Source organism: Ranitomeya imitator, chromosome 9 (assembly GCF_032444005.1).
Source record: "Ranitomeya imitator isolate aRanImi1 chromosome 9, aRanImi1.pri, whole genome shotgun sequence".
Taxonomy (NCBI): domain Eukaryota; kingdom Metazoa; phylum Chordata; class Amphibia; order Anura; family Dendrobatidae; genus Ranitomeya; species Ranitomeya imitator.
In genome coordinates, this window is record NC_091290.1 from 140,481,591 (window position 1) to 140,503,618 (window position 22,028).

General features: G+C 48.4%; 1 protein-coding gene across 4 annotated transcripts in view; it reads left to right on the top strand.

Moving 5' to 3' along the window:
- The first annotated feature begins 380 nt into the window (after window positions 1-380).
- Window positions 381-22,028, top strand: part of ANKRD27 (ankyrin repeat domain 27) — a 31,850-nt gene continuing 10,202 nt past the window's right edge. Inside the window, exons 1-16 of one of the 4 annotated variants that reach the window (XM_069739257.1) lie at window positions 381-495; window positions 6,357-6,548; window positions 11,224-11,334; window positions 11,458-11,614; window positions 11,702-11,913; window positions 12,967-13,026; window positions 13,133-13,186; window positions 13,265-13,330; window positions 18,723-18,799; window positions 18,960-19,081; window positions 20,014-20,092; window positions 20,396-20,528; window positions 20,684-20,773; window positions 20,886-21,013; window positions 21,293-21,375; window positions 21,565-21,680. In XM_069739257.1, coding sequence (XP_069595358.1) covers window positions 6,447-6,548; window positions 11,224-11,334; window positions 11,458-11,614; window positions 11,702-11,913; window positions 12,967-13,026; window positions 13,133-13,186; window positions 13,265-13,330; window positions 18,723-18,799; window positions 18,960-19,081; window positions 20,014-20,092; window positions 20,396-20,528; window positions 20,684-20,773; window positions 20,886-21,013; window positions 21,293-21,375; window positions 21,565-21,680 — 1,590 coding nt within the window. In that variant the 5' untranslated portion in view covers window positions 381-495; window positions 6,357-6,446. The remainder of the gene's footprint in view (window positions 496-6,356; window positions 6,549-11,223; window positions 11,335-11,457; window positions 11,615-11,701; window positions 11,914-12,966; window positions 13,027-13,132; window positions 13,187-13,264; window positions 13,331-18,722; window positions 18,800-18,959; window positions 19,082-20,013; window positions 20,093-20,395; window positions 20,529-20,683; window positions 20,774-20,885; window positions 21,014-21,292; window positions 21,376-21,564; window positions 21,681-22,028) is intronic. The other 3 variants (XM_069739259.1, XM_069739258.1, XM_069739260.1) reach the window with 3 other exon arrangements.

Sequence of the window (22,028 nt, forward strand, 5' to 3'; positions counted from 1 at the left end):
AAATGGTTTACTGTCAACTTTTCACTCGAAGAACGTACACAAATGCATAACCTTTTCTAACACGCTACCTTAGTGGTGATTCAATCACTACTCTCCTACTCTCATATTCTGCAATTGGCTACTTAAATAATACTTTTCGCATGTCTGACTTTGTGCATTATAAATACCCTTATCATCATAAATACATGGGAAAATACTTCATTCTAACCTGTTTTATTGCAAAGTAAAAGGTTTCCTTTTTCCAGGATCAAAGATGGCCTCCGGCACTTGCGTGTCAGTGACGTCACCGCGTTACCGCCCTCGAACGGCTCAGCATTTTGACGGAACCGCCTCTGTCGCATTTTGATTGGATGAGAGGAGTGTCAGTTAAGTTGAGACGCGTAGTGATTGGCTGTCGTCAGTGTTGTCCTCTCTGCTCCTTGCTGTGCGCCTGGGACCCAGGTAGAGGAGAGCGGCTCCTACGGAGGAGCGGCCGCCGGGATGTGTCCGTGCTGAGTGAGTACAGGAACTTTCATTCTCTACATAAAGGGTGTTGCATTTTTCTAGTCTGCTTGTGACCTGACGACTTTAAGGGTCATGTGACAGGGAGCAAAAATTAAAGGGGTCCCAGTGCGAGAGGCTCTCCCAAGGGTGAGGTTAAGGGTTCTGTTGCTTTTTAGCACTACAACTCCCAGCATGCATAGACATTTAGTTCTCTGGTCCTGCAGTGAGTTGTAGTTGTGCGTCTCCCATAGAAGTGAGTGGAAAGCGCCTCACAAGTCTGGGTGCGAATACCCCTTTAAGTGTTCTTAACCCCTTCACAGCAGGAGCTAGCAGCGATCCCGGCGGCTACTGAAGACTGACCCAGAGCCCAAAACGTTACAAATCAGCTGATAGAAAAGTGTCACAGCGCCCCACATTGTAAAGTGGTCATAAGTGGTACTGCAAGCTGTGTCCTGTAGAAGTGAATGGGAGGAAGCCAGCAATGCCATCAGTGGCCACTACACTACAGATGTGACCCCTTGTATTAGATGATCTCTGGGGTCTTTCTCTGTATAAGAATTGGTCAACAGCTTTAACACCCTTTACATTAGGCCACCTAACACTAGATACAATGGCGCTAATTATCAGGAGGGTGCAGGCACAGTGTGGCACCATCTACTGTAGAGGGCTGCCATACTGTGCCCCTTTATTTCCCCACGCCGTGCAGTAGATGGGGCCGTACTGTGCCCCGTTATTACCCCGCACGGTGCGGTAGATGGGGCCGTGCTGTGCCCCGTTATTACCCCGCACCGTACGGTGGATGGGGCCGTACTGTGCCCCTTTATTTCCCCACGCCATGCAGCAGATGGGGCCGTACTGTGCCCCGTTATTACCCCGCACGGTGCGGTAGATGGGGCCGTACTGTGCCCCGTTATTACCCCGCACCGTACGGTGGATGGGGCCGTACTGTGCCCCTTTATTTCCCCACGCCATGCAGCAGATGGGGCCGTACTGTGCCCCGTTATTACCCCGCACGGTGCGTTAGATGGGGCCGTACTGTGCCCCGTTATTACCCCGCACGGTGCGTTAGATGGGGCCGTACTGTGCCCCGTTATTACCCCGCACGGTGCGGTAGATGGGGCCGTACTGTGCCCCGTTATTACCCCGCACCGTACGGTGGATGGGGCCGTACTGTGCCCTATTATCACCCCACACTGTAGAATAGATGGGGCCGTGCTGTGCCCTGTTATTACCCCACACTGTAGAATAGATGGGGCCGTGCTGTGCCCTATTATCACCCCACACTGTAGAATAGATGGGGCCGTGCTGTGCCCTGTTATCACCCCACACTGTAGAATAGATGGGGCCGTGCTGTGCCCTGTTATTACCCCACACTGTAGAATAGATGGGGCCGTGCTGTGCCCTATTATCACCCCACACTGTAGAATAGATGGGGCCGTGCTGTGCCCTATTATCACCCCACACTGTAGAATAGATGGGGCCGTGCTGTGCCCTGTTATTACCCCACACTGTAGAATAGATGGGGCCGTGCTGTGCCCTGTTATTACCCCACACTGTAGAATAGATGGGGCCGTGCTGTGCCCTGTTATTACCCCACACTGTAGAATAGATGGGGCCGTGCTGTTCCCTGTTATTACCCCACACTGTAGAATAGATGGGGCCGTGCTGTGCCCTGTTATTACCCCACACTGTAGAGTAGATGGGGCCGTGCTGTGCCCTGTTATTACCCCACACTGTAGAGTAGATGGGGCCGTGCTGTGCCCTGTTATTACCCCACACTGTAGAGTAGATGGGGCCGTGCTGTGCCCTGTTATTACCCCACACTGTAGAGTAGATGGGGCCGTGCTGTGCCCTGTTATTACCCCACACTGTAGAGTAGATGGGGCCGTGCTGTGCCCTGTTATTACCCCTTGCCGTACAGTAGATGGGGCCGTACCGTGCCTCATTATTATTATGCAGTGTTATATACATAGAGCAATGTAGCGCCCATATTAATAGCGCCATACAATGCATTGTACAGCGCCCCTTGGATGCCTCCTGTAATTTCCCATGTGTCGGTCTACACTGCGGTTCTAGAATTCTGTTCCTGAATAATGATGCTCGGGGCCAAAAAGAAATGTAATGGCTTCTGTCTGCGGCCTCCTGGCTCCTCCTCATGACACGGTTTCATCTTGTAGTTCTCCATATTTTTATTTTTTTCTTTGCCCTCTTTTCACTCTTCTATTTTTGACCGGAGGTGTAAAATATTTAGATACTTCTGTGAAAGTCTTTTTCTTTTTTCTCTCTGTCAAATGGGTCAGTGCCGCCGAGGTGTGGGGGATTCTGGGAGTTCAGGGGTGTAAATAATTTATCCTTTATTTAGGGAAGCGCCGCTGAAGTGCAGCCGTTAGAGGCTCATCCCCGGGGTGCACACGTAGAATGTCCGCCTGCGAATTACTTGTATCCCGACACGGATCAGTGTCTGTGCCGCAGGTTGGGGCGCGGGTAAGCGTGCCCGCTAATTCCAGTGTTCATGAATCCTCCTGTAGAAGATCTCTGCTTGTTGTCAGTGAATGAAACCTTAGTTTGTGGCAGGGAACACTTCTCCCCAATTGTCAGCGTCTGTTACATTTGTATCTAATGTTACACACTGATACATGGAGGATCCTGGATACAATGACAGCAGGTCTGCTCTCCGTTCCTCTCCTGGTACTACAACTCCCAGCATGTCGGATCCTGCATTCTCCAGCATTCATCTCTCTCTAAATGACTTGTGTCGGTTAACACTTTGGTTTCTGGGATGGAATCAAGTCCCATTGACAATATATAACAAAAAAAAGAAGCAAAACGATGCATTAAGGGTCTATGTTAATTGGGGTCATAGCGGCTAGAAATTGTCCCCATTCTGTGTGACAGCTGCGCTCGTGCCGGCAGTAAGAGGCTTACAGCTAGTTATTTGACATGTGTAATCTCCAAAAAAAACAAAAGACCGATCAACCAAATAACCTACTTCCCTCCGGCCATCTGGTCCACGGCAGGCGCACGGAAACGGCGTCACTCCGCAGCTTTTTTTTTTTTTTTTTTTAATAATGGATCATAATTAAAGATTTCCTTTGCAATTGTCATTCATGTGACTCGGATGCTTTGGCTTACCTTCTTGGCGTCAACTTATTTTAGATTAGACCCTTTAAAATACTTTCAGACCACCAGCAATCACACGTTATCAGAATGCCGGAAATTGGTTTTCTTTAAATGCCCCTCCCACTAGGAACCACTTTAGCAGAATCATCCTTTTACCTATACAGATGGGGGTCACTTTTTTTTTTTTTTTGTTCTTTTGTCCACCTGCTTGGCTCTTAAAGGCCACTTTATGGGGCGTAGTCGTGCCCAGTAGAGAGCTTGCCCTGATAAGTTTCCTTTAAGAGCACAGCTCTGGGATATCTCTGATGAATTTCTTATGCTCTTTGCAAACACAGCAACAAAAAAAGAAAATCAATGATCAGTCCAATACGTAAATCGCTAACCATCGCTTAGTCCTAAGTGGTAGAGAGGCTGCTGCAGTGCATGCTGGGAGAGACACCAAACCTTCTCCGTGCGGTGCGGGCAATCTGCAGAGTGAGCGCTCCATTAAAGAGTCATTATACAGCGGAACGGGCGCCACTTGTCTTAAAGGGAATCTGTCATTAGGATAAGCCCTCATAAGCCATGTATATGGACATGTAGGACACAGGAAGCTGGAAAAAATGATTCCTACATATCTGCCATCTGATGTTTTATTCCAGAGAAATCCACTTGTTATTCTCAATATGTAAATGAACTTTTAAGATCTATGGGCCGGACATAGATCTCCCCGAGAATCTGCCCCCAGAGGTTATTGTAAACGAAACACATGTAGATTAGGAGAGCAGACTGTCAGACATTACATGTCTCACAATGGTAACTCTCCCTGTCATTTACAATAAGCTCTGGAGGCAGATTGTCGGTTCGGCAGGGCATAGCTCTCCGTATCTCAGCAGTTCATTTACATTGGGGGAGGGGGCTGTCTGTTGCGCGGATGCATTAGGGGAGGGGTTGTCTGTGGCGTGGATGCATTGGGGGAGGGGGCTGTCTGTGGGGCGGATGCATTAGGGGAGGGGTTGTCTGTGGCGCGGATACATTGGAGGAGGGGGCTGCCTGTTGCGCGGATACATTGGGGCAGGGGGCTGTCTGTGGCATGGATGCATTGGGGGAGGGGGCTGTCTGTGGCGCGGATGCATTAGGGGAGGGGTTGTCTGTGGCGCGGATGCATGGGGGCTGTCTGTGGCGTGGATGCATTGGGGGAGGGGGCTGTCTGTGGGGCGGATGCATTAGGGGAGGGGTTGTCTGTGGCGCGGATGCATTAGGGGAGGGGGCTGTTTGTGGGTCGGATGCATTAGGGGAGGGGTTGTCTGGCGCGGATGCATGGGGGCTGTCTGTGGCGTGGATGCATTGGGGGAGGGGGCTGTCTGGGGCGGATGCATTAGGGGAGGGGTTGTCTGTGGCGCAGATACATTGGAGGAGGGGGCTGCATGTTGCGCGGATGCATTGGGGAGGGGGCTGTCTGGCACTGCTGCATTGGGGAGGGGGCTGTCTGTGGCATGGATGCATTGGGTTAGGGGGCTGCCTGCGGCGTGGTTGCATTGGGGGAGGGGGCTGCCGGTGGCGCGGTTGCATTAGGGGAGGGGGCTGCCTCTGGCGCTGTTGCATTGGGGGAGGGGGCTGCCTGTGGCGTGGTTGCATTAGGGGAGGGGGCTGCCTGTGGCATGGATGCATTGGGGGAGGGGGCTGCCTGTGGCGTGGTTGCATTAGGGGAGGGGGCTGCCTGTGGCGCTGTTGCATTGGGAGAGGGGACTGCCTGTTGCGCGGATGCATTGGGGAGGGGGCTGTCTGGCGCGGCTGCATTGGGGAGGGGGCTGTCTGTGGCGTGGATGTATTGGGGTAGGGGGCTGCCTGTGGAGTGGTTGCATTGGGGTAGGGAGCTGCCTGTGGAGTGGTTGCATTGGGGGAGGAGGCTGCCTGTGGCGTGGTTGCATTAGGGGAGGGGGCTGCCTGTGGCACGGATGCATTGGGGGAGGGGGCTGCCTGTGGCCTGGTTGCATTAGGGGAGGGGGCTGCCCGTGGCGCTGTTGCATTGGGAGAGGGGACTGCCTGTTGCGCGGATGCATTGGGGAGGGGGCTGTCTGGCGCGGCTGCATTGGGGAGAGGGCTGTCTGTGGCGTGGATGTATTGGGGTAGGGGGCTGCCTGTGGAGTGGTTGCATTGGGGTAGGGAGCTGCCTGTGGAGCGGTTGCATTGGGGGAGGGAGCTGCCTGTGGAGCGGTTGCATTGGGGGAGGGGGCTGCCTGTGGCGTGGTTGCATTAGGGGAGGGGGCTGCCTGTGGCGCTGTTGCATTGGGGGAGGGAGCTGCCTGTGGAGCGGTTGCATTGGGGGAGTGAGCTGCCTGTGGAGCGGTTGCATTGGGGGAGGGAGCTGCCTGTTGGAGCGGTTGCATTGGGGGAGGGAGCTGCCTGTGGCGCGGTTGCTTTAGGGGAGGGGGCTGCCCAGATCTGCACGGTTTATGATGAGTGCCACTGATTGCTTGGATGCAGAGGGCGCAGCGTTTTCTGATTTTTACCTTTCGGCTGTTCCAGATGTTTCCAGTAAATGTGTAAAACTTTGGCAAAGTATCCAGGACTAACTGTGACATCTGAGGAAATCCTGGGCAGAGAGATCAATAGTTCTTGTTGTTTGCCTCCCACTAATCATGGAAGCGCTCACATCCCCACTCAGATTTGCTTGGGTCTCACGGCCGAGCGTCGCCTCCTTCCGCTGTATATCGGGGGCTGCACTACACTGACCATGTTCTTTATCTTTTTTTTTTCTGTTTTGCTTGCAGACGAGGTTCCCCCGAATATTCAATAAGAAATGGGGGAGCAGACATGATTGAGATCCGATCACTGCTATCCGAAAGGAACTGACAGCCCATATGGCTTTGTATGATGAGGACATCCAGAACAACGCTTTCTACCTGGCGATCCAGAAGCAGAGGCCCGACCTGATCAGTAAAGTTGCAGAAGTTCACGGCATTGTGAGTAATCCAGGGGCGCCACAATAATAAGGGTACCACAAAAATATATCCAAAGCCTAATAACTAGGGTTGAGCTACTTTTTTAGGGTCGAGTTGGGTTTCGCGAAACTCTACTATCTCAAAAGTCGAGTCGAGTGAAATCGGCCAATTATGGCGAAAAGTCGGGGATCGACCGAACACGAAACCCAATGCAAAGTCAATGGGATATATTTTTTTTTCTCCCTCTCCCTCTCCCTCTCCAGAAAAGCTGGTGTTACACATTGCAAATTGCTACAGCGCACAAGCGACAAGATGGCGATAGGCGTCCACGCCCCTAAGACCTATGTCATCACTCTACCCACGCTCCTTCATTGGCTGAAAAAATGGTGCCAAGCGCGTCATACGAAACGCCTTTGGCGCGAAAGTCGCGTACCGCATGCCCGACCCCACACAGGGGCAACTTTTGAAAATGAACGATCCATTTCGCTCAACCCTACTAATAACTGAGCTGAAAAGATCATCAAAAGGAGAATAATCGTACTAACAGAGCAGTATTATAGCAGTTATATTCTTGTACATAGAAGCAGTATTATAGTAGTTATATTCTTGTATATAGGAGTAGTATTATAGTAGTTATATTCTTGTATATAGGAGCAGTATTATAGTAGTTATATTCTTGTACATAGGGGCAGTATTATAGTAGTTATATTCTTGTATATAGGAGTAGTATTATAGTAGTTATGTTCTTGTACATAGGGGCAGTATTATAGTAGTTATATTCTTGTACATAGGGGCAGTATTATAGTAGTTATATTCTTGTACATAGGAGCAGTATTATAGTAGTTATATTCTTGTACATAGGGGCAGTATTATAGCAGTTATATTCTTGTACATAGGGGCAGTATTATAGTAGTTATATTCTTGTACATAGGAGTAGTATTATAGTAGTTATGTTCTTGTACATAGGGGCAGTATTATAGTAGTTATATTCTTGTACATAGGGGCAGTATTATAGTAGTTATATTCTTGTACATAGGGGCAGTATTATAGTAGTTATATTCTTGTACATAGGAGCAGTATTATAGTAGTTATATTCTTGTATATAGGAGCAGTATTATAGTAGTTATATTCTTGTACATAGGGGCAGTATTATAGTAGTTATATTCTTGTATATAGGAGCAGTATTATAGTAGTTATATTCTTGTACATAGGAGGCAGTATTATAGTAGTTATATTCTTGTACATAGGGGCAGTATTATAGTAGTTATATTCTTGTACATAGGAGCATTATTATAGTAGTTATATTCTTTTACAGTGTTCTAGTTGTTATTATGTTTGTTAGAGAATATGACAGTAAGGTGAAAATACTATTAGATTTTATCCTTGAGCACAGAATTTTGCAAAGATTTGCCATTGTCTGTTCACGGCCTTTAATTTTTAAATAACACGTGTAAGTGACATTCGCGCTCCGGTAGATCTCCGCCAGTCTTCCTCCAGCTGTGTGTGGTTTTGCTTCCTGCTGACTTGACACCACATCATTTACATTGAGTTCTGTGCTCATTGGGTGCAGTGAGACAATGACTTCTCCTCTGACCTTCACAATTAGTTTTGTCACTTTCACCTCCTGCTCCTCTTTACCACCTACAATATTAGTTACTGGCCATGTTCTTCTGTTACCAGTGCCCCCTCCCCTCATTGCCTGATTTTGCCGCACAGCTGGATGAGCCCTGTGACAGCGAACAGTGACATCCTGGTAATAATAATATTTATTCAATTAGTGCAAGAAAGGAAGCTTGTAATGAAATAATTAGTCAGGAGTCTTTAAATATAGTGGAGATTTCTAAGATGCAGAATAGTGAGTGCAGCTCTGGGGTATAATACAGGATGTAACTCAGGATCAGTAATGTAATGTATGTACACAGTGACTGCACCAGCAGAATAGTGAGTGCAGCTCTGGAGTATAATACAGGATGTAACTCAGGATCAGTAATGTAATGTATGTACACAGTGACTGCACCAGCAGAATACTGAGTGCAGCTCTGGTCTATAATACAGGATGTAACTCAGGATCAGTAATGTAATGTATGTACACAGTGACTGCACCAGCAGAATAGTGAGTGCAGCTCTGGGGTATAATACAGGATGTAACTCAGGATCAGTGATGTAATGTATGTACACAGTGACTGCACCAGCAGAATAGTGAGTGCAGCTCTGGGGTATAATACAGGAGGTAACTCAGGATCAGTAATGTATGTACACAGTGACTGCACCAGCAGAATAGTGAGTGCAGCTCTGGAGTATAATACAGGATGGAACTCAGGATCAGTAATGTAATGTATGTACACAGTGACTGCACCAGCAGAATAGTGAGTGCAGCTCTGGGGTATAATACAGGATGTAACTCAGGATCAGTAATGTAATGTATGTACACAGTGACTGCACCAGCAGAATAGTGAGTGCAGCTCTGGAGTATAATACAGGATGTAACTCAGGATCAGTAATGTAATGTATGTACACAGTGACTGCACCAACAGAATAGTGAGTGCAGCTCTGGGGTATAATACAGGATGTAACTCAGGATCAGTAATGTAATGTATGTACACAGTGACTGCACCAGCAGAATAGTGAGTGCAGCTCTGGAGTATAATACAGGATGTAACTCAGGATCAGTAATGTAATGTATGTACACAGTGACTGCACCAGCAGAATAGTGAGTGCAGCTCTGGGGTATAATACAGGAGGTAACTCAGGATCAGTAATGTAATGTATGTACACAGTGACTGCACCAGCAGAATAGTGAGTGCAGCTCTGGGGTATAATACAGGATGTAACTCAGGATCAGTAATGTAATGTATGTACACAGTGACTGCACCAGCAGAATAGTGAGTGCAGCTCTGGAGTATAATACAGGATACAACTCAGGATCAGTAATGTAATGTATGTACACAGTGACTGCACCAGCAGAATAGTGAGTGCAGCTCTGGAGTATAATACAGGATACAACTCAGGATCAGTAATGTAATGTATGTACACAGTGACTGCACCAGCAGAATAGTGAGTGCAGCTCTGGAGTATAATACAGGATACAACTCAGGATCAGTAATGTTTTACTGGGATTTTATGACGTTATTGAATAGTAATTTGTGTAACAGTGTTGTTGTGATATTCTGCAGCCTGGTAAATCCCTTGTAGATCCCTGTGACTGCCCACAGAGTTTGCTCCCTCCCTTTCTTGCCCCCGGCGGCCGTGCAGTGATGGGGGGGGCAGCAGCAGTCTGGTCTTGTGGTCCATCCTGTGACCGCTGTGTTGTGCAGATGATGACCCCGGACTGAGGCCTCCTGTGTTCTCCCTGCAGACAGTGATCATGGCTTCTCTCCGGCCTTCTGGAGGATATTGATCAGCGTCTTCGCTCCTCCTGATAACTATGGAGAATTCCTAGATCCAGCGTCTAATTATCCTTAGCAGAAGGGTAACTGGTGTTTGTGTAACCGCCTGAACCTTCGCCGTCTCCATCTTGTATATGTAGCTGAGTCGCGAGCTCATGTGCCCGCTGCCACCATTCACTTACGATTTCTTCAGATTTCCATGTTTCCATCTGCGTCTGATGAGCGTGACATGATGGCTCCTCGTATTATCGTGTGAGAGCTGCGTCATTCTGGGATTATTATAGGATGAACGGCCCCCGAGGGCCGACAATCAGGAGGAGGTGATCCCCAGATCCCAGAAGATCGTCCTGCAAGTCTGGTGTAATATAGGGCAGCGCGTCCTATACCGGCGCCTCCTGCGTACCTATATTGTACCGGCGCCTCCTGCGTACCTATATTGCACCGGTGCCTCCTGCGTACCTATATTGCATCGGCGCCTCCTGCGTACCTATATTGTACGGCGCCTCCTGCGTACCTATATTGCACCGGTGCCTCCTGCGTACCTATATTGCACCGGTGCCTCCTGCGTACCTATATTGCACCGGTGCCTCCTGCGTACCTATATTGCACCGGTGCCTCCTGCGTACCTATATTGCACCGGTGCCTCCTGCGTACCTATATTGCACCGGTGCCTCCTGCGTACCTATATTGCACCGGTGCCTCCTGCGTACCTATATTGCACCGGTGCCTCCTGCGTACCTATATTGCACCGGTGCCTCCTGCGTACCTATATTGCACCGGTGCCTCCTGCGTACCTATATTGCACCGGTGCCTCCTGCGTACCTATATTGCACCGGTGCCTCCTGCGTACCTATATTGCACCGGTGCCTCCTGCGTACCTATATTGCACCGGTGCCTCCTGCGTACCTATATTGCACCGGTGCCTCCTGCGTACCTATATTGCACCGGTGCCTCCTGCGTACCTATATTGCACCGGTGCCTCCTGCGTACCTATATTGCACCGGTGCCTCCTGCGTACCTATATTGCACCGGTGCCTCCTGCGTACCTATATTGCACCGGTGCCTCCTGCGTACCTATATTGCACCGGTGCCTCCTGCGTACCTATATTGCACCGGTGCCTCCTGCGTACCTATATTGCACCGGTGCCTCCTGCGTACCTATATTGCACCGGTGCCTCCTGCGTACCTATATTGTACCTACGCCTCCTGCGTACCTATATTGTACCTACGCCTCCTGCGTACCTATATTATACCGGCGCCTCCCTGTGCGGGAATCTTTACTCCATAACTTCTGTCTCCTCCTTCTAAAGGTGCTGGTCCCATGTAAAGGCAGTCTGACGAGCAGCTTGTTCTCCACCTGTGCCCTGGAGTCCTATGTCCTCAAACCCAAGGACAGGGGGTTTCTGACTGAAAATGGCCGGGTGAGACTGTTACATATAAAGCTGATGGAATAATGCCTTTATTGCAGCTTGGCCGCCTGCTCTGTGCGATACGTGCAGAAGCAGAGCTGCAGTGTAAAGCACGGTGGGTTGTATCTGTTCCAGGAGGTTTTCATTCAGGGGAATCTGGTTAAGCTCGGAGGCGGTTTCGGATATTCGCTGTCAGTGTCCGTTCTGTTCGAGGAGACGTTCTACAACGACAAAGAAGAAAGTTTCAGCATCTTGTGCATCTCCCGACCTATCGAAAAGGATGAGAACCCAGGTACGCGGGCAGCGCCCCCCACAGGAGTCCTGGACGCCTGCGGCCCCTCCATATCCCTCCCCTGTATGTCTCACTCCTGTCTTTCAGAAGAAGTGTCCGCCCCGTCCGCCACTTGCACTTTAAAGAACATTGACGACGTGAAGGAATTCCTCGGGAAGAACGTGGAGAAGTTCGACAAGAGCGTCGCCTCCTTCCGCAGCGCCTTCAAGGTGCACGAGAGGAAGAACCTCCGACATTACATCGTGAGTCCACGCTCTCACATTGGTTTCTGGAATTGTGGATATGCCGCACATTTTCGGGTAAAAATGACCGTGGAGCGCGATTCTCCTCATCAGTACGATTACGGCCATGCCCAACATGTCTATTTTTTTATTATATTAGTGTTGCAAAAATATCAAAAGTTTTGGGGAAAAAAATTGCTGTTTTATTTTTTTTTTTGTCGCCTTTTTCTGAGTCCCTTAACATTATTATTTTTTTGATGATGGAGCCATGAGATGGCTCATTTTTTGTGGGACGAAGCACTATTTTAGGATAGATGTGACTTTTTGATCACTTTTTGTGGAATTGCGACGACCCAAAAAAAAAAATTTTTGCGCCGTTGAATTTTTTTTTTTTTTTCTGTTTACGGTGTTTACCAATTGGGACAATTTTTTTTTTAAATTTTTTTTTTTTAATTTGCAGTGTTAATTGAAATTTTTAAGATTTTTGTAAAGGTTCACGAACTAACACACACTCGGACAATAATTATTTTTATATTTTAAACTTTTTGTTTTTCCTTGCGGAATTTTCAGCAAAAAGTTACCAAAAAAAAAAAAAACTTCTTTAAAATATCAAATCTAAAAAGCACACGAGCTTCTGTTGATTTTTCTTAAGAAGGTTGTTGTAATTTTTATTTTTTTCACCCTGGGGTTATTTGAGTTTGTGCATTTTGGAAAAGATTCTGCTTCAAAATTCGCTTCAAATACTCTCGAATCTTCTAATTGGTATCAGTGGGAAATATCCCTGACTCAATTTTTTTGTATGGAAAAAATTTTTTTATTAGTGTTCAGCAACTTTTGAGACGTTTCTGTTCTAAAATCCATTCCCAAATTTGACCACTTATTTAAAAGAACAAAACAGGAACGAAAACTGTTGCATGTTTTTGCTTTGTTTCCTTTTTTTTTTTAACTTGCATTTTTCAGGCTGAACTCTCTTCCATGTGAGCATATCCCAAGTTTTTTTTCATCGTTTTGGATGGGTTACTTTTAGCAGGGAATGACTGGCCAAACCAAGCACAGTCTTAGCTCGGTCTCTGCAGGAACCGCCTGCTGCTTCCGCATCTCACATAGGACTTTTTTGCTTTCCTCTCGCAGGACTCTGTGAACACTCTATATACAAAATGTCTGCAGCATTTATTGCGGGATTCACATTTGGTAAGCATATAGCGGATACACAGCGGCTTCTAATAACGCACAGGCCAATATGGCCGCCCGTATTCTACACGTATGACCGCCACCTCGGTCACTTCTTCTGTTCCAGAGAACCATCGCAAAGCAAGAAACGCAGATGAATCTGATGAAGCAAGCAGTGGAGGTACCGGGATTATTCCTGCGCCGGGTCATCACAGATAAGTTCTCCTCCATCATCATCACCGACTGTCTTTCTGTGCAGATGTACGTCCACCACGGCATTTACGACCTGATCTTCAAGCAAGTGGGGACCCTGGAAGCAAGTGAGGTGGGTGATGACATACACGGCCAGAATCGCAAGTCCACCCTGTGAAGTTGTGCTCTGTGCCCTGGTATATTATCTGCTCCCCCTAGTGGTGGCTGCAGACAGGATCTTACCATGTATCTCTGTATACAGGGAGCTCCCCCTAGTGGTGGCTGCAGACAGGATCTTATCATGTATCTCTGTATACAGGGAGCTCCCCCTAGTGGTGGCTGCAGACAGAATCTTATCATATATCTCTGTATACAGGGAGCTCCCCCTAGTGGTGGCTGCAGACAGGATCTTATCATGTATCTCTGTATACAGGGAGCTCCCCCTAGTGCTGGCTGCAGACAGGATCTTATCATGTATCTCTGTATACAGGGAGCTCCCCCTAGTGGTGGCTGCAGACAGAATCTTATCATATATCTCTGTATACAGGGAGCTCCCCCTAGTGGTGGCTGCAGACAGGATCTTATCATGTATCTCTGTATACAGGGAGCTCCCCCTAGTGCTGGCTGCAGACAGCATCTTATCATGTATCTCTGTATACAGGGAGCTCCCCCTAGTGGTGGCTGCAGACAGGATCCTATCATGTATCTCTGTATACAGGGAGCTCCCCCTAGTGGTGGCTGCAGACAGGATCTTATCATGTATCTCTGTATACAGGGAGCTCCCCCTAGTGGTGGCTGCAGACAGGATCCTATCATGTATCTCTGTATACAGGGAGCTCCCCCTAGTGGTGGCTGCAGACAGGATCCTATCATGTATCTCTGTATACAGGGAGCTCCCCCTAGTGGTGGCTGCAGACAGGATCTTATCATGTATCTCTGTATACAGGGAGCTCCCCCTAGTGGTGGCTGCAGACAGGATCCTATCATGTATCTCTGTATACAGGGAGCTCCCCCTAGTGGTGGCTGCAGACAGGATGTTATCATGTATTTCTGTATACAGGGAGCTCCCCCTAGTGGTGGCTGCAGACAGGATCTTATCATGTATCTCTGTATACAGGGAGCTCCCCCTAGTGGTGGCTGCAGACAGGATCTTATATATCTCTGTATACAGGGAGCTCCCCCTAGTGGTGACTGCAGACAGGATCTTATCATGTATCTCTGTATACAGGGAGCTCCCCCTAGTGGTGGCTGCAGACAGGATCTTATCATGTATCTCTGTATACAGGGAGCTCCCCCTAGTGGTGGCTGCAGACAGGATCTTATATATCTCTGTATACAGGGAGCTCCCCCTAGTGGTGACTGCAGACAGGATCTTATCATGTATCTCTGTATACAGGGAGCTCCCCCTAGTGGTGGCTGCAGACAGGATCTTATCATGTATCTCTGTATACAGGGAGCTCCCCCTAGTGGTGGCTGCAGACAGGATCCTATCATGTATCTCTGTATACAGGGAGCTCCCCCTAGTGGTGGCTGCAGACAGAATCTTATCATATATCTCTGTATACAGGGAGCTCCCCCTAGTGGCTGCTGCAGACAGAATCTTATCATGTATCTCTGTATACAGGGAGCTCCCCCTAGTGGTGACTGCAGACAGGATCTTATCATGTATCTCTGTATACAGGGAGCTCCCCCTAGTGGTGGCTGCAGACAGGATCTTATCATGTATCTCTGTATACAGGGAGGTCCCTCTAGTGGTGGCTGCAGACAGGATCTTATCATGTATCTCTGAATACAGGGAGCTCCTCCTAGTGGTGACTGCAGACAGAATCTTATCATGTATCTCTGTATACAGGGAGCTGCCCCTAGTGGTGACTGCAGACAGGATCTTATCATGTATCTCTGTATACAGGGAGCTCCCCCTAGTGGTGGCTGCAGACAGGATCTTATCATGTATCTCTGTATACAGGGAGCTCCCCCTAGTGGTGGCTGCAGACAGGATCTTATCATGTATCTCTGTATACAGGGAGTTCCCCCTAGTGGTGACTGCAGACAGGATCTTATCATGTATCTCTGTATACAGGGAGCTCCCCCTAGTGGTGGCTGCAGACAGGATCTTATCATGTATCTCTGTATACAGGGAACTCCCCCTAGAGGTGGCTGCAGACAGAATCTTATCATGTATCTCTGTATACAGGGAGCTCCCCCTAGTGGTGGCTGCAGACAGGATCTTATCATGTATCTCTGTATACAGGGAGCTCCCCCTAGTGGTGGCTGCAGACAGGATCTTATCATGTATCTCTGTATACAGGGAGCTCCTCCTAGTGGTGGCTGCAGACAGGATCTTATCATGTATCTCTGTATACAGGGAGCTCCCCTAGTGGTGGCTGCAGACAGGATCTTATATATCTCTGTATACAGGGAGCTCCCCCTAGTGGTGGCTGCAGACAGGATCTTATCATGTATCTCTGTATACAGGGAGCTCCCCCTAGTGGTGGCTGCAGACAGGATCTTATCATGTATCTCTGTATACAGGGAGCTCCCCCTAGTGGTGGCTGCAGACAGGATGTTATCATGTATCTCTGTATACAGGGAGCTCCCCCTAGTGCTGGCTGCAGACAGGATCTTATCATGTATCTCTGTATACAGGGAGCTCCCCCTAGTGGTGGCTGCAGACAGGATCTTATCATGTATCTCTGTATACAGGGAGCTCCTCCTAGTGGTGGCTGCAGACAGGATCTTATCATGTATCTCTGTATACAGGGAGCTCCTCCTAGTGGTGGCTGCAGACAGGATCTTATCATGTATCTCTGTATACAGGGAGTTCCCCCTAGTGGTGACTGCAGACAGGATCTTATCATGTATCTCTGTATACAGGGAGCTCCCCTAGTGGTGGCTGCAGACAGGATCTTATATATCTCTGTATACAGGGAGCTCCCCCTAGTGGTGGCTGCAGACAGGATCTTATCATGTATCTCTGTATACAGGGAGCTCCCCCTAGTGGTGGCTGCAGACAGGATCTTATCATGTATCTCTGTATACAGGGAGCTCCCCCTAGTGGTGGCTGCAGACAGGATCTTATCATGTATCTCTGTATACAGGGAGCTCCTCCTAGTGGTGGCTGCAGACAGGATGTTATCATGTATCTCTGTATACAGGGAGCTCCTCCTAGTGGTGGCTGCAGACAGGATCTTATCATGTATCTCTGTATACAGGGAGCTCCCCCTAGTGGTGGCTGCAGACAGGATCTTATCATGTATCTCTGTATACAGGGAGTTCCCCCTAGTGGTGACTGCAGACAGGATCTTATCATGTATCTCTGTATACAGGGAGCTCCCCTAGTGGTGGCTGCAGACAGGATCTTATATATCTCTGTATACAGGGAGCTCCCCCTAGTGGTGGCTGCAGACAGGATCTTATCATGTATCTCTGTATACAGGGAGCTCCCCCTAGTGGTGGCTGCAGACAGGATCTTATCATGTATCTCTGTATACAGGGAGCTCCCCCTAGTGGTGGCTGCAGACAGGATCTTATCATGTATCTCTGTATACAGGGAGCTCCTCCTAGTGGTGGCTGCAGACAGGATGTTATCATGTATCTCTGTATACAGGGAGCTCCTCCTAGTGGTGGCTGCAGACAGGATCTTATCATGTATCTCTGTATACAGGGAGCTCCTCCTAGTGGTGACTGCAGACAGGATCTTATCATGTATATCTGTATACAGGGAGCTCCCCCTAGTGGTGGCTGCAGACAGGATCTTATCATGTATATCTGTATACAGGGAGCTCCCCCTAGTGGTGACTGCAGACAGGATCTTATCATGTATCTCTGTATACAGGGAGCTCCCCCTAGTGGTGACTGCAGACAGGATCTTATCATGTATCTCTGTATACAGGGAGCTCCCCCTAGTGGTGGCTGCAGACAGGATGTTATCATGTATCTCTGTATACAGGGAGCTCCTCCTAGTGGTGGCTGCAGACAGGATGTTATCATGTATCTCTGTATACAGGGAGCTCCTCCTAGTGGTGGCTGCAGACAGGATCTTATCATGTATCTCTGTATACAGGGAGCTCCCCCTAGTGGTGGCTGCAGACAGACTCTTATCATGTATCTCTGTATACAGGGAGCTCCCCCTAGTGGTGACTGCAGACAGGATCTTATCATGTATATCTGTATACAGGGAGCTCCCCCTAGTGGTGGCTGCAGACAGAATCTTATCATGTATATCTGTATACAGGGAGCTCCCCCTAGTGGTGACTGCAGACAGGATCTTATCATGTATCTCTGTATACAGGGAGCTCCCCCTAGTGGTGACTGCAGACAGGATCTTATCATGTATCTCTGTATACAGGGAGCTCCCCCTAGTGGTGGCTGCAGACAGGATGTTATCATGTATCTCTGTATACAGGGAGCTCCTCCTAGTGGTGGCTGCAGACAGGATCTTATCATGTATATCTGTATACAGGGAGCTCCCCGTAGTGGTGGCTGCAGACAGAATCTTATCATGTATATCTGTATACAGGGAGCTCCCCCTAGTGGTGACTGCAGACAGGATCTTATCATGTATCTCTGTATACAGGGAGCTCCCCCTAGTGGTGACTGCAGACAGGATCTTATCATGTATCTCTGTATACAGGGAGCTCCCCCTAGTGGTGGCTGCAGACAGGATCTTATCATGTATCTCTGTATACAGGGAGCTCCCCCTAGTGGTGGCTGCAGACAGGATCTTATCATGTATCTCTGTATACAGGGAGCTCCCCCTAGTGGTGACTGCAGACAGGATCTTATCATGTATCTCTGTATACAGGGAGCTCCCCCTAGTGGTGGCTGCAGACAGGATGTTATCATGTATCTCTGTATACAGGGAGCTCCCCCTAGAGGTGGCTGCAGACAGGATCTTATCATGTATCTCTGTATACAGGGAGTGCCCCCTAGTGGTGACTGCAGACCGGATCTTATCATGTATCTCTGTATACAGGGAGCTCCCCCTAGTGGTGACTGCAGACAGGATCTTATCATGTATCTCTGTATACAGGGAGCTCCCCCTAGTGGTGGCTGCAGACAGGATCTTATCATGTACCTCCACTAATTACAAGCTTTTATTCCAAGTGACTGAAGTGCTGACGTTTTGTTGCACAAGTTTAATGAGGTCTTAGATTGGAGACCTATGGCCAGGGCGCTGTTGGAGCAGAAATACCACCCGACTAGATGCATGTATATACTTTCCGTATATACGTCCCATTCTCTGCCTTGACTGTATGGTTTGCAGCAGACGGCGTACAGTTGATCACTTTACAGTCTCTATGGCACAAAGTGATGAATTCCACTTTGTTAGCTTTATTGGGAGAGATCCGCTGCGCCGCGGCGGCGTCCTTGGCTCTCCTGCGCGCCGGCGGTCTCGGCTCTGCTGCTTCTGCACTTGCAGCACAGGCGGCGGTAATCCGCATTACCAGGCATTAGGTGCCATTCTTCTCCGTCTGCCGCTCGCTCCATCTCTCGCTAATTGTCAGTCTGGATCTAATTGCCAGGATGCCGCCTTTAACAAGATTACGAGGAGTCTTCAGGACCTGCAGCAGAAGGATATCGGCGTAAAGACCGAGTTCAGGTAATGAAGCGATGCAAGGTGACCTGGGATGTGGATCCGATGAGCTCAAGCGGTTGCAACAGTTTGCACGCCCCGTACTTTAGATATCTCATCTCTCCAGTGCCTGTGATTGGATAATTGGGGCCGTGGAGACATTTTAACCCCTCGCTCTCTCTTGCAGCATTAACATTCCTCGCGCTAAGCGAGTCCTCGGCCACCTGAACCGCTGCACATCCCCCCAGCAAAAGCTGCTGTGCCTGAAGAAAGTGGTGCAGACCATCATGCATTCCCCCAGCCAGAGAGGTAAGCGGGGTCCACCTCTGATTAACCCCGTGCACGTCCGTCCTACGTCAGGTGCGGATGTCTGTCTGTCCCATACAGGACGGAGCTCGCCATTTACAGGTGACAGCGAGTATTTGCTAGCGACATTAACCTATGGGCGCACACGCTGCAACAATGTAATCATGGCCCATGGGTCCCCATGTCGCCATCTTGGTGCTGGACCCCATGGGACACCCATCATTTCACTTTTTGCTGCCCTGCTAAAGTGCAGCAGCATATAGGACAAGCGATCAGACAAATGCAGTGTCATAAAGCGCCAAAAAAATAAAGACCTAAAGTTATAAATCGCCCTTTAGTGAAAAATTAAAGGCAAAAAAAAAGTCTATTTGATATCGGGGCATCTGTAAAAAGTCCAGTCTCTGAAAGGGGGAGAGAGACAATGAATCGCTGCTTTTCAGTCACTTTACCTACCCAAAAATCAAGTAAAGTGTAATAAATGCCACAAAAATGACACCTACACATAATAAACAAGCCCCCCGCACAGGTCCTTCCAGGGAGAAATTTAATATTATTGGGTCAAGAAAATGACAACTACAAACCAAATTATTTTTTTTTAATATATTGTTATTATCTTTTTTTTGGGTATCACAATTTTTTTTTTTTTTGCACCATTTCAACCGAATATGATTTTTTTCTTTATTTTTTTTCTTTCCCCTATGGTGACATTCATAACTACCAAAAACAATCCCTCATACCGCATTGGCAAAAATGAATGCTCTTGGAAAACTGAAAGGAAAAAACAAAAGCGTAAAAATAAAATATTGGTCTGGTCCTAAAAATCTTAAACATCGGTGTTGGATCATGTGATTTTTAAATAATAATAATAATAATAATAATAATGTTGTTTTTTATTTATTTATTTTTTAAATTATTCTATTTTATCTCGGTTGCAGTGAACATGGAGACGATGTGCGCCGACGACCTTCTGTCCGTGCTGCTGTACTTGCTTGTGAAAACAGAGATACCAAACTGGTAGGTAGTCACTGCCTGGATTAAAGGGGTTGTCCAGGACCTTCAGGTTAGGATAGATGTGCCATATTGGATCGGTGGTGATCCGGCACAGCAGCTGAGATGCCCCCTGTACGGAGCCGGATCCGCACACGTGTAGTATCCATCCTCTTCTATTAAAATGAATGCAATACCACAGACAGCCTTTGGTCAGGGGTGGCGCTAAACCAAAGCAGCTTTTTTTATAATCCTGGACAAGCCATTTAAATATCAAAGGAGCTAAATATGGTTGTGTTTTTTGTTTTGTTTTGTTTTTTGCTTTTCCAGGATGGCAAACCTGAGTTATGTTAAGAATTTCCGCTTCTGCAGCACAGCCAAGGATGAGCTGGGTTACTGCCTGACGTCCGTGGAGGCGGCCATCGAATATATCCGCCAGGGAAACCTGACCCAAGCCGCAGCCGTGAGTAAGACGGAGATCGGTCCGGACTTTTTTCTTTGCCAGTTTAAAGGGATTTTCTGTAAATTTGGTTATTACCTCTGGAGTAGGTGGGACCTTATGAAGGTTTTTTTAATTTTGATTTTTTTTTTTTTTTTTTTTTTGCATTTTTCATCTAGGACCCCGATGGGAGCGATAAATCCCCGCTGTGGCAGAGACTGAACCTGCTGTCCAGGACCTCCTCTGCCCCCATCGACTGTTTATTCCAGGTGAGTGGCGTTGGCGCAGTCCTGTACCCCACGGTCGCCCACCTGTACAGTGCTAGAACTGCTGGGACCTCTGGTACCTCTGCTTGCTGTTATTTCACTTTCTTCCTTGCAGCACATCGCCTCCGGGGACAAAGAAGAAGTGGAGAAGATGCTGAACCAAGGAGATGCGGATGAGGAGGTCGTGCAAAAGATGTGTCACCCGCTCTGCTCCTGCGATAGCTGCGACAAGTTGGCATCTGGGTAAAGGCTCCTTAAAGGGGAAGTTCTGTCGATCAATATCACATTTATGCTATAGTCCATTTCAGGGGAACGTTGCCTTTCACTGGCTTCCGATGCAGAGATCTGACAGTTATAGTATGGCGCCACCTGGTGTTCATGGTGTATATCCATGCGCACGTCCACCTGACATGCCGAGTGGTCGCACGCGCTCAGTCACTCATCCTCCATCTCTCGGGAGGCAGACGATCGACATTTTACGGCTCTAATGTTTTTATTTTTCCTCCCTTCTTTCTTTCTTAGGAAGTTAAATGACACGTCAATTGTGACTCCGCTTTCCCGAGACGATCGAGGTTACACCCCCCTTCACATTGCAGCGATTTGCGGTAAGCCCCCTTATTACTTGCCCTGTGCCCGGCCGTTGGCCTCATTCACACTGGCGCGTTATATGGCCTTCGGCCGTCTGGTTGAGGCCTCCTGCTGCGGCAGGATCTCGGGCGGAGATGTGTGACACCCTGTATACAGGGCGCAGAGATCCCGCTGTTCACACCTTCACGCCGTCCTTCTTTTTCTAGGCCAGTCTCAGTTTATCGATCTCCTGATCTGTAAAGGCGCAGTGGTGAACGCCACCGATTACCACGGCTCCACGCCGCTTCACCTCGCCTGCCAGAAAGGACACCAGAAGATAGCGGTGAGTCAGCGGTGGCCGAGCGCGCCCACATGGTGCTCCCCACGATCCTGAAACACTCTGTGCTGCTAGAGGACCCCTATTACTGAACCTGCCCCATTACGTGCAGCCTCCTGTATAATATCATCACATTAGTAGAAATGTCACTGCCTCTTATAAATTCCGCACACTCCCCTCCTGAAACGCTCTGTGCTGCTGCACAGCCTTCCTCCATCCATTGTAAGCAGACACTACGGTTTGGTCGTTATCTATCGCAGCTGGAGACTTGCGGAATTGAATGGCCGGTTTATCATTATCTGTCGTGACCTCCTGCGTCCGAGGCTTTCTCCAGAAATGTTTTTACATTTTTTT